General features: G+C 43.4%; 1 protein-coding gene across 1 annotated transcript in view; it reads right to left on the bottom strand.

Annotated features, from left to right (window-relative positions):
* The window catches only part of LOC116745471 (F-box/WD repeat-containing protein 10-like), a 64,506-nt gene that overhangs the window by 2,982 nt on the left and 49,091 nt on the right, over positions 1 to 12,433 (bottom strand). Inside the window, exons 19-22 of the mRNA XM_032616223.1 lie at positions 7,230 to 7,388; positions 5,311 to 5,576; positions 4,434 to 4,580; positions 953 to 1,798 (exon numbers count right to left, since the gene is read on the bottom strand). Coding sequence (XP_032472114.1) covers positions 975 to 1,798; positions 4,434 to 4,580; positions 5,311 to 5,576; positions 7,230 to 7,388 — 1,396 coding nt within the window. The 3' untranslated portion in view covers positions 953 to 974. The remainder of the gene's footprint in view (positions 1 to 952; positions 1,799 to 4,433; positions 4,581 to 5,310; positions 5,577 to 7,229; positions 7,389 to 12,433) is intronic.

Raw genomic sequence — 12,433 nt, 5'->3', positions numbered from 1 at the left:
AATGTGTAGAAGCACGTTTCCTTAATTGAAGGGATTCTTTCCATTCAAATCACAATTTTTACATGGCTGTTTGCCAGTGCTACTTTAAACCTGATTTCCTAAGAATGGAGAAAAAATTCTCCAGGGGGAGAAAGCTTGGCAAATGATGGTATTCCTGCACCTGGAGGTGAAAGCGGAGGCTGGGAACAGGTGGCCTGTGCATCCAGCCTACCGATGCCAGGGTTTTGGTGGCCCACTCAGTGTGTGGGTTGCGGAGTTTTGTGGGGTTGGTGTTTTGTTGTTTTGTTCTGCATTCTGCTTCAATGGTTTCCATCCTACGCCATGCTGAGCTACTGAGTAGGAGCTACCCCCTTCACATGGGGCTTGTGCTCTTTGATGGGCCACAGCCCCTATGCTGGGCTGCTCACGTCTAAATCACCTGCCTGGCCCCTGACACCAACCTCAGCAGGCTTAAGTAGCAACCTCAACACACATGATATTAATGTAGAAAGGATGAATGTGCCTAATTCTCTTCCATAGGAGTTAGCCCTGAGGAGGAAGAATGCAATTTGAGGGCTTCTCCTTTTAGATTCTTAATTGAACTCATTGAGCTTCATCAGGCTTCCATACGAAAATACCAGGGAACTCCAGTGCATTATTCTGATATAATCCCATCAGTTCATTTGCTAGAAGAAATGACAGCCCTAAATTGGTAGCCATGAGTGGTATCAAACTTCCAACATCTCCCATCAATGAAACAGGGCTTCCATGCCTCTCACTGAATGGTTTTCAGTGGAACTACAGATGCCAATCACCCCCAGCCTCTCTGTTTTCTTACTTTGATAAATATCAGTTCTTTGGCTTATAGGAAAATAATTAAAGAGTCCCCATGTTAATTGCCAGGGAACAGTTGAAAACAAACAAAAAGAGGCCGAACACCAACATCCACTTGGTTTTTTGATTATTATAAAACGCTGCAATTTCCCAAGGCTGGTTCAGATAAATACGTTTTGCCCAAGTTCAGGGGCTGCTGTTTTCCCTTGTTTCGTGAAATTATCAATGGGCAGGCCTTTGATCTTCCTGACCCAGGCAGCTCTGCTGGCTTTTTCCAGGTCAACCCCTCCAGCCGGCTTTATGGCCTGAAACTCCTTCATCTTGGCCTCCTCGTACTCTTTCTCCTCCTTCACAGTCAGCAGCATGAACTCCGTGTTCACCCTGAAGGGGTCGAGGGCCGTGTAGAAGCGGGGCCAATCTCTCTTGGCAGCCTGGGCCGTCGTGCCCATCGGCGGAGCCAGCACGCGGTTTGGCTGGATGACCTGTGTGCTGGTTAAGGGGCTGAAGCTGCGCACTGCTCCATCAGTTGAACTGGTTGGCGGGTCTTCAGCCTTTAAGCTTCCAGAGAACCTGGGGAAGATGAGCACCGGCTGGGGGATGGTAGACTGGACTCTGGGGCTGTGCACGGAGTTCTTCAGGTTAGGCTGACGCTTCTGGATTTCAAGGGGAATACTGGTTTGTTTCACGTCTATGGGAGGGTTGCTCAATCTCAACCGATCGACAGCATGTTGGACCGATCGTCCCTTCAAACTCAGGACCTTCCTTGGGTATGAAATGGAAGGTCCCCAGGCATCGATGACCTGGGTTTGGGGCCTCCGGGGATAGGCAAACTCCCCAGAATTATGGGCTTTCTGCAGGGCATTCACAGTCAGGAGGAACTGGTCAGGTGACATAGGGATGCACCAGGACTTCTTCTTTGAGCAACTGATCAAGTCTCCCAAAGTTCCCAGTTGTCCTTGTTTTGGTATTTCCTCCACATCATCTGCTTTTAAAAAAAAAAAGAAAAGAAAAACAAACCAGTGTTCCGTGAAAACCATTAAGTACTTACGTATGAAAGTTAAATCCATTCCAACTGCTATTCAGACTATGGTCTTTGTTACCCAGTGGACATGCTGCCATCATGTGAGCAAAAATCCTCTATGAGACGAGAAATTACAAAATATTTAACACACGTTTTTAACAAATATGCTAGTACTTGTGTACAAGTGTGTATTAACCTCTAGATACACATATTTTGGAAGGAACATATGTAATGCCTGTGCTCCACACATTCCTGAAACTTCCCTGTGGGAAGGACCTTCACACCCCATTTATAGGCCTTACAAAGTTTCAGTAACATACCTATATTTTTAAATAAAACCTGGATGGCAAAGCTTGATTTCCACTTTATTCATCAAATTTGACTCCAAATGATCTTTGGATGTTTCTCAAAATCAAAACTGCCTTCAAAAAACACGTCACCCCTGCAAAACTGAAACTATCAAATGGCCAAAAGGCGGTTCCTGAACAGGAGTTCCCTAAATGTTTTGTTTTGGTTTGGTTTGTTTTAAAAATCACCTGTCATTTTTTTTTAGATTTATTTATTATTATTATTGGCTGCATCGGATCATGTTAAGGCACGCAGGATCGTCTCTAGTTGAGACGCGCAGCTTCCAGAGCACGTGGCCTGTGAGGTGCGTGGGCTCAGTAGTTGTGGCACGCAGCCTTAGTTGCCCCACGGCATGTGGGATCTTAGTTCCCGGACCAGGCATCGAACCCGCGTCCACTGTATTGGAAGGCGGATTCTTTACCACTGGACCACCAGGGAAGTCCCCCAAAATGTTGTGAACATTTTGTAGGTCCAAAAGCCACTGACAAGGACAAGAGATTCATTCTGGCATGCTACTTTAGGGTCAAGGCCTCCAAGATGCCTAAGGCCCTTGAGTTAGCAACGATGTCTTCACAGGTGAGCAAATTTACTATGTCTCTCATTTGGGCTTTTGAATCCCTGCAATACCTCACAGACACACTGAAAACATTATCCTCCTTTTACAAAATGCATAACTGAACCATGAAAAGGAGAAGGCATTTGTCTAGTCTGACCTAGCAAGTAAAATCTGCACCTCAAACTGCACCAATAAAACTAGCAAAGAAAATGCAACAGGGTATTGATTTCACAATTTTATAACAGTGTATAATTTTCCTTGACCAAGTAGGTCTTATCTAAATGAAATTAAGATGTCAAAGTCTTCCCCGTGCTTCATCCAATTCCAGAATACACCACTCTGTGTGTGTGTGAGAGAGACAAAACACAGTTTTTCTCCTTCTATTAAAAGGAATTGTGATGGGCTCATTGTTCAGTAACTTGTCTTTTTTTCATATAATAATACATTATGGATCTCTTTCCAAGTCAAAAATGGGGCTCCATGGGCTTCCCTGGTGGCGCAGTGGTTGAGAGTCCGCCTGCCGATGCAGGGGACACGGGTTCGTGCCCCGGTCCGGGAGGATCCCACATGCCGCGGAGCGGCTGGGCCCGTAAGCCATGACCGCTGAGCCTGTGCGTCTGGAGCCCGTGCTCCGCAACGGGAGAGGCCACAACAGTGAGAGGCCCACGTACCTCAAAAAAAAAAAAAAATGGGGCTCCTCATCCATTTTTAGCTGTTGTATAATATGCCTTTGTCATAGTATGGCTTTGTCATCACCTACTTAGTTACTGCCCACTGAGGGACATTTAGTTTGTGAGTGATCAACCTTAAAGAAATGCAAATAGCATCTTTACTTATCATATGAGCAAAATGATGGTGGACACCCAGTGTTGGCTTGGGAGCAGCGGGAGCTCTCAAGCATCGCTGGTGGGAGTGAAAAGTGACACAGCAGTTTTTAAAGACAACTATGGCGATCTCCTTCTAGCTTTTAAAATGCAATCATCCTTGTGGCTCAGCGATGCCACACCTAGGACTTTACCCCGCAGGTATACCTATACAGGTATACAGAGACAGGTATATGCAAGGATGCCCATTGTTATTACAGACCTCACAAAACTCAATTGTTTTACCCTCACCTTGAAGCTAGTCTCTGCAGGGAGTTTGATTCAAAGAAACACTACTATATTAGCCAAAAATATTTGAAAGGCATTTTAAATCTTTACCAGAGTCTCTCGAAAACAACAAAGGGACACCTGATTCATGGTAACTCTTCTCCAAAGCTCCTCCCCGCCTATCTCCCTGATCCCCTTATCTCACATGTAGAGCACCCCCCAATCCAGCTCCTCCCCCATGAAACCCCCCTAAAACGCCTCTGCAATCAGCCCCACTGCCTCTTCTCCCTTCCGCTGAGCCCATTACTCAGATTGATGACACAACAGTCCAAGAAGTGAGGAGGCTGACTGTGAGCCCAAAACCAGAGGCTCAGCTCTGAGAAAGGCGCTCGCTCTGTGTGGCCTCAAGTCAGTAAGGGGACGATTAGGGAAAACCCACCACTCTTAGGAGAAGCTGGGCATTTGATCCATTCAGAATGCAAGCAAACTGATTGATGAACCTGCTGAAAAATCAGACTGAACAAAGAAAGAGAGAGAGAGAGAGAGAGAGAGAGAGAGAGAGAGAGATTGAATCTTGCCACGTGAATTCAGAATGAAGGGTCACCGTTCTTATCTCTGGCGAGGGGTTCTGCTTCCAAATTCTCTTGCTCGGTGCCCATGCCATTTGCTTCCCTAGAACTCGGTCTCTTCCTGCCATCTCTTCGGGGTGACTTTGGCGTTCCTTGACTTAGAGGTGCCTCCGTTAACACTCCTAAATTAAGATTGAGAAGGAAACCGTAGTAATTATGTGATTCAATTAGGTATGAATACTGGGGGCGTAGCCGATAATTCAACTGATTTTCACCCAAATGATCACTTTACTGTTTGTTGCTTCCTGTTGTCCCATGAAACTAGGCAATCACCTGGAGCCGAAGGTCCATCTAGATCACCTCCTGACGCCCCCCTCCTACCCCCGTTTCCTACTGATTATCCAGCTTTATGCATTATCTGAAATTCTCGGTCCTCTGTCCTAACTGACCGTTTGTGGTGTAATACTCTTGGAGGTGATCTATTGATCTAGTATTTTCCAGGTACGCATGTTATCAGTCAGAGGTCTACAGAGAATATGTTCCGCAGGGGAGGTTTTTCTGCAGTACAATACATCTTGTCTGTGTCCTAAGGAAATAATCACGTACTATATGCTTGGATCGGGCGCAAGGGGGAGGATGTTGGTTGTCTGGTTTTTGTTTTAATGGCAAGTACGAAGGGCTAGTGTCATCTACTGCAGAAAGATTCTAGTAAGTCTGAAAACTTAGGCCTTGAAAATCAGGAGATCCCCTTGAGCTGGCTAACAAATTGTCACATCAAAGAGAATGACATACAGGTTGGGATTCATATCATCAAGAAACCATTGACCGAAATATTCCACAGAGAAACTGGTCCCGGAAGCCCCTCACCTGCTCCACCAGGTACCACTGGGCTGCCTGGGATTCGATTCTTACCTGTAGGTAACCTGGATGCCCTCAGGAGAACTGGGGACCTGTGAGATTTGCTGAACAGGGACTCCTGGGCCGTGTGTTTGCTAGGTATGGATTCCTGAGGGCTATAAATCTGAGTGCTCGACTTGGAGAGAGCTTCTGCGAGGCCGTTTTCTTCCCTGGCACACTCTTTGTCCTTCTTCTTCTGTTTGGCCCGTTCCAGGGAGTACTGCCACTTGATATTCTCGAACTGGAACATAAGGATGTTGCTCTCTGTGTTGATCACCATCCTGGAACCAAAGCGACAGGGTTGCCCACAAAAGGAGTGTGGAGGCTGCCACCGCCCGGCTTCCAGATATGCATTTGGACTACCGTCCCGTCCGATCCTGAGGCCAAGGGATCAGTGCCCGGGAAATGACCGCACAGACAGGGTGGTGTAGGTTGTTGCAGGGTCTACGGGCGGAGAAAGGTGGCAGGCCGTGCGGCGGGGGTCGTTAGCTCTGTAGCCGTTTTCTTTAGAAATTAGATGTGAACAAGGCACACACGTCCTGATTACTTCGCTTCTCGGATTACAATATTTTTTAACGAATTTCCGTTCCTGGAGTGAGTGCCAAGAACCTGGGGTGCCCGAGTCAGAAGGCTTAGCTACTCTGCACACAGATGTCTTCAAGTTCACTCCTTTTTTCTTAAGCACAGCATCCAAATGCCATGGCTCTACTGCCGTGATGGGGTGAGGAAAACTCTAATGGGGGAGGCCTTCAAGCCCTCGCTGACCCTCCAGCCCCACCCCCTTCAAGCCATCGCTCTGGGTGTCTGTGCACGCTCTACGTTCAGACAGAACATTTGTACTTTGTAAAGCAGGAGGACATCTGTCTTCCCTAATCCCCACTCTCATGCCACTAGAGAAAAAAAGAGTTCTAAACCCGGGGTCCCCAACATCACCTCCTACCCACCCACTGTTCCTGGGCTTCACAGCGGTTACAGGGCATTGCTTTTCCTCCCCCACCTCTGCTCCTAGGTCTCCCATAACCATAAACAAGAAATGGAAATGCTATGTGTGGGCTCCTTTCTGCGCCAAAAGCCTGCAATTTTAAGACTGTCACTGTTAGCGTAAACTCTCCATAAAAGTGACTCGTTACGGTTGGAAGCACTGGAATGGAACTTGGGGAATCGTTCCAATTAGGAATCTCTTTCAGACATATTTTGCTCAAGCTGACATCTCTCTTCGGATGTCATGATTAAGAAAAGGTCAAAGGTGACCTTTTTTTATAGCCTTCTGATTTCGTAACCGAAAACCATTCATTTATTGAGCCTTCGTATACTAGCACCCCCCCTGCTTTAAGCAAGGAGGACTAATCAGGAGGAAGGCAATGTGGTTCGAAGCGATTAAGTGATGTCTTAAGTGAGGCTGTGGTAGAATTTAAAAGTTAAGTCTAGTTGGGTATTTTCACATAATATCACCCTGAACCTAGCGTCTAACAACACAGTATTATATACAGTGAGTGTCGTCATGGTTCTGCTTTCTGTAAACTCATCTGCTCAGTTCTGCCCCACTGGACACTGGGCCGCCTGCCAATGCCACTCCCGCCCTCCTGCACGTCACTCTGCATCAGAAGCGAGACACAGAGAGCTGGGAAGCTCTCAGGCTGGACGTGGGATCAGGGGCTGCAGGCTGGCAGAACCTCGGTCCCCACGGCAGAGCTGTATCGAACCCATCGCGTGACTGGATCAGACACCCAGAACGAATGAAGAGTAGTGTGGTCCCTGATTGCTAAGTTCTGTGTGAAGTCCCATGAGTCCCCCACGAGCCTATTACTGCAGCCAAGACTGGAGCGGAGCACTGCCCACTCTCTCCTGCTGCCAGCAAATCCGGGGCCGGTGTCCCATAGGAGGAAAAATAATCATCCAAACAGGAATGCTCAGGGCTCTGACCTACCACCCACCTGTTGCCCTGAATAAAGAAGGACAGCACAGGATAACCTCTGCCATTGGCTTTCATCACCTTCAGACAGTTCCCGTTTAGGAAATTGTAAATGCGGATCTTGCCATCTGCACAGGCACTGATGACCCGGAGGAAGAGAAGGGCCACGTGGAGAACCTCCCTGGAAGGGAACAGAGCAATGGGCAGTACCCACCTTCTGGCAAACTGTGTGGGTGTGTCTGGAGTTGGGGCATTTCGGGTACTGTCGGGAGGCAGGGGTCGTGACTGTCCTTGAAACGATGTTTGCCATCATTCTATGATTCTGGATGTAAACCATTAACCCTCAAGACACAGATGGAATCTCCCCCCATATTCTGTTATTTTTCCTGCAATTTGGTCACAGTGCCACAAGGTGGCAAAACAAAAAAGCTTAAGTCACAGATTCTTTTTTGGTCTGATACAGAGATGACCATGCTTCTCTCTTACAATTTGATTCCTAGCTAATACTTCTCATGCTGAGAAGTATTTAACGTTTTGAATCTTTCTAAAAGTAGCATTGTTATATAAAGAAACAAAGAAAAAACAAGGGAAAATAATCATCTTTATAATAAGCAAAAACCTGGTATTTGAGCAGTTTCTTTTGGTTCTTAAATTAGTGGCTTTAATTCTTTCAGTGAAACATCCTTAAGGAAAATTGTACCCAGGGGTGAGATTTTTGAGCTCCCTTTTGTGACAACCAGCAGGAAAAGAGAGGGGATCAGGAGAAGACTTAGGTAGATGCCTCCAACAAAATTCTCCCTACAACAGCTGGCTCCAACTTGGGCTCCAGGTAAGTTGGAGTATTCAATTCTGAGAAGTGTAATTACCCCATTGCTGTTAATGCTACTGAAAAATGGACCTTGATGCCACCAATTTGTTAGATCTTATCTGTAAAGCAGATCCATTGATTCCTGCCGTCTCTACCCATCCAAGTCCATCCATGGCCTCGCTCACGTGCTACCTTCTCCATAAAACCATCCCTTACCTTCATTCTCCTCTCATTCCACTCACACACACAAACTTCGGGTATATTGTCAGAACCTCTTGGGCACAGTCCACATCTTATCCATCTTTGCACACCCAGCACAGTGCCTAGCCCCACAGCAGGCCCTCAATAAACATTTGTTAGAAAAGTGAATGTCAACTCACGTTTCAGTGTATGATTGTTGCTACAGTACGTTAAAAGAATGACATCCACCCCACGCCATTTGGCCTTGGTCAGATCCCAGAGCCAATAATAAGACTTTTCAAGGCCCCAACAACTAACAAAACAGAAATAGCAAAGACCTTGAAAGACAGGAGATATTCAAAAAGCAGCAAAGACGCCAATGTGGTTCGAATCCCACCTCACATGATGAATGGATGGATAGATAGATAGATAGACCAATCTAAGGTATAAAATAAGTATAAGAAAGTCCAACAAAGTTCCGGTTTTTTCTTAAGCTGGAAATACAATAACTATATTGATGCACCTCGGTCCACCTGTGGGGGAATCCAGCACTAGGAGAGATGCCTCATGATAGAAGGGTTGCCTCTTTGTGTATCTCTTTGGATCTTGCTGAGCTAAACCTACACTTCTCATGGGTTCCTGTGACATTTGGTGGTTCAACCTATACCATTATAGCCTGGTGATTAAAAACACAGGCTTTGGGATCAGAAGACCTGGGATCAAAACCTGATCCTACCTCTTATTGACTATATAACCTTGAGAAAATAACTTAACCTCTCAGTTTTCAGTTTTCTATTCCATGAAAAGGGGGAACTGCCTCAGAGGATTGCTGTCAGGATTAAATCAATCAAGGTATTTTTAAAACTTAGCCCATACCTGACACAAGTTTTCATGGTCCTGGCATAATCCAGTCTCCTTTCAGGTTTATCTCTGTTCTAAAAATAAGTCATTTGTCTCCTTCTTTGTTCCTCTTTTATCAAAAGAGACTGCAGAGGGTGATGTCAGTGAAAATGGTGGAGGAAGGAACTCCAAAATTCCATCCTTCCATAAAAGCAACGAAGAAACTGGCAAAAACTGTCAGAATCAACTATTTGGAACTCTGGAAAATAACCAAAGGCTTGCAGCAACCCAGGGAGCACTTAGACAAGAAAATGATCTTAGTCTCAGTAGGAACAGTGGACTTTGTGGCATGTTAACTTACCCTAGTCCAATCCCAACTCTCCAGCCCAGTGGCAGCCATGAAAATATCAATAACAGCCCACATTCCTGCTACTGGAGGCAACAGAACAGACCTCATTCACAATGAATTATCTGACCTGTCTGGTGGCTTCCTGGGAGACTGGCTCAAAAAACTTGTTATTATTTCATCTTACCAGGAACTTACCCAGTGCTAAACCTACTACCTGGGGAGGGTAGAGGTGGGGGGAATGTTTTGTTAAAAACATAGGCAAATATTTTAGTCATGGTTGCCTAAGGCAATAGATATCTGCTGGGGCAAACAATACACTAACCAAGAAGCTTTGGAGGAAAAACTGGGGAATGAAATGTCTGTAAGGGCTGTGAAAAGCTCAGCTGTATTTCTGGGACTCTCTCTGGCCACATACACGCCCAGGGCTGTGCACATGCTTGGGGGAGACTTGAAAAAGCCCTAAGCTCTCACTCTTGAATAACCTTGATGGTCTGCACAAGCAGGAAATGAGGGCTAAGGCAGAGTTGTAAACTGTCTGGCTGAGTGTTGAAGGCTTCCCTCAACAGGCACACAGAGCCCCTTGGCAAAGAATGGGGGGTATTTTGTTTCCAGGTGTTCCAATAAATCTCTTTCCAGTCATGAGCACACCACCAAGGTAATAAAAGAGACTTCGGTGGCCAAACAAGACAAAGAATACAGACTCACTAAACAAACAATAAAAACTACAACAAATAGCTAGAAAAAAAAAAGAAAGAAAGAAACCCTGGGCATGGGGGAGAATTTGATTTCCCGAGTTGTCATATTAAAATATTCAGAATGTACAGCTTTCAGCAAAAAAGTTGTAAAGTGTAAAAAGACACTAGAGGGTATGGCCCATAAACAGGGAAAAAAGTAATCGATAAAAACTGTGCATAAGGAAGCCCAATGGTTGCACTTTCTAGACAAAGACTTTAAATCATCTATTTTAAATGTGTTCAAAGAGCTAAGGAAAACCATGCCCACAAAACTAAAGGAAAGTATAAGAATGGTGTCTCACCAAATAAAGAATATCAATAAAGAATTAGAAATTATAAAAGAATCCAAACAGAAATTCTGGAGTTGAAAAACTATACTAACTGAAATGAAAATTCACTAGAGGGGCTCAACAGCAGTTTCAAGCAGGCAGAAGAAGGAAAGCATTTGAAGAGAGGTCAATTGAGACTATATAGTCTAAAGAACAGAAATAAAGGAGAATGAAGAAAAATGAACAGAACCTCCGAAGTCTGTGTGACATCATCAAACATCAACATATGCATAACAGGATTCCCAGAAAAAGAGGAGAGAAAGGAGCAGAAAGAATATTTGAATAATGGCCAAAAACTTTCCAAACATGATGAAAAACATTAATCTACACATTCCAGAACCTCAACTCTAACTAGGATAGACTCAAAAAGATCCACACCTAGACGTATTATAATCAAACTGTAAGCAGTAAGAGAAGGGCAGCTCATAACATAAAAAGCATCCTCAATAACATTAATAACTGACTTCTCATCAGAAACCATGGAAGCTAGAAGGCAATAGAATGACCTACTCAAAGTGCTGAAAGGGTAAAAAAATAACTGTAAACCCAGTATTCTATATCCATCAAAACCATTCTCAAAAATGGAGAAATTAAGAAATTCTGAAATAAACAAAAACTGAAAGTTCATCACTAGCAGACCTACCTAACAAGAAATGGTACATGGAGTCCTTCAGGTTGAACTGAAAGGACAGTAGACAGTAATTCAAATCCTCATGAAGAAATAAAGAGCATCAGTAAAGGTAACTATCAATACAACTACCTAGGAAAATATAAAACAGAGCATAAATGTATTTTTTAATTTATAACTCTTTTTTTCATCTCATTTAAAAGACAACTGCATAAAACAATAATTATAAGTCTATGATAATGGACACACAGGATATAAAGATTTAATTTGTTTACAAAAAGAGTATAAAAAAGGGGGGGAAAGGAGTTGTATAGGAGCAGTTTTTGTATACTATTGAAATTAAGTTGATATTAATGTGAACTAGATAAATGAAGACATTCATTGTAATCCCCTGGGCAACGACTAAGAAAATAGTTCAAAAATATAGAGGAAAAAAATGAAAAGGGAATTAAAATGACACACTAGAAAATATCCAAATATTCACTTAATATCCAAAAAGACCATAATAGAAGACTTGAGAAACAAAAAAATACAAAAGACTATATAGAAAATATCAAAATGGTAGAGTTAAGTCCATTCTACACTTAATGTAAATGGGCTAACTCTTCAATTAAAAGGCAGACATTGGAAAAAGGATTAAAAACGTGATCCAACTATATGCTGTCTACAAGAGACTCAATTGTAGATTCAAAGACACAAATAAAGGTGAAAGAATGGAAAAAGATACTCCATACCAAAGAAGCTCCAGAGTAGCTACACTAATATCATACAAAATAGACTTTTAGACAAAATTGCTAATGGAGACCAAAAGAGAACATTGTATAATGATAAAAGGGTGAACTTACCAAGCAGATATAACAATTATAAATGCATATTCACCTAAGAGCCCCCAAACTCACAGAATTAAAGGGAGAAATAGAAAACTCAATAATCATAGATGGAGACTTCAATGCAACACTTTAAAAAATGGATAGAACTGAAAATCAGCAAGAAAACACAAGCCATAAACAACATTATAAACTATATGTAGACCTAACACACATATACTGAGCATTCCACCAACAACAGCATACACATTCATACCAGTGCACATGAAGCATTCTCCAGGGTGGACCATACATTAGGCCATAAAATGTGTCAGTAAATTTTGAAAGATGGAAATTATATAAAGTATGTTCTCCAACTGCAATGAAATTAAATTAGAAATGAGCAACAGAAGGAAATTTGGGGAATTCATAAATATGTATGGAAATTAAACAACATGCTCTTAAATAACCACTGGGGGAAAGAAGAATTTAGAAAGGAAATTAGAAAATACTTTGAGATAAATTAAAATAAAAACACGACATATCAAAACT

Source organism: Phocoena sinus, chromosome 20 (assembly GCF_008692025.1).
Source record: "Phocoena sinus isolate mPhoSin1 chromosome 20, mPhoSin1.pri, whole genome shotgun sequence".
NCBI lineage: Eukaryota > Metazoa > Chordata > Mammalia > Artiodactyla > Phocoenidae > Phocoena > Phocoena sinus.
This window is presented reverse-complemented; position numbering and strand designations above follow the sequence as displayed.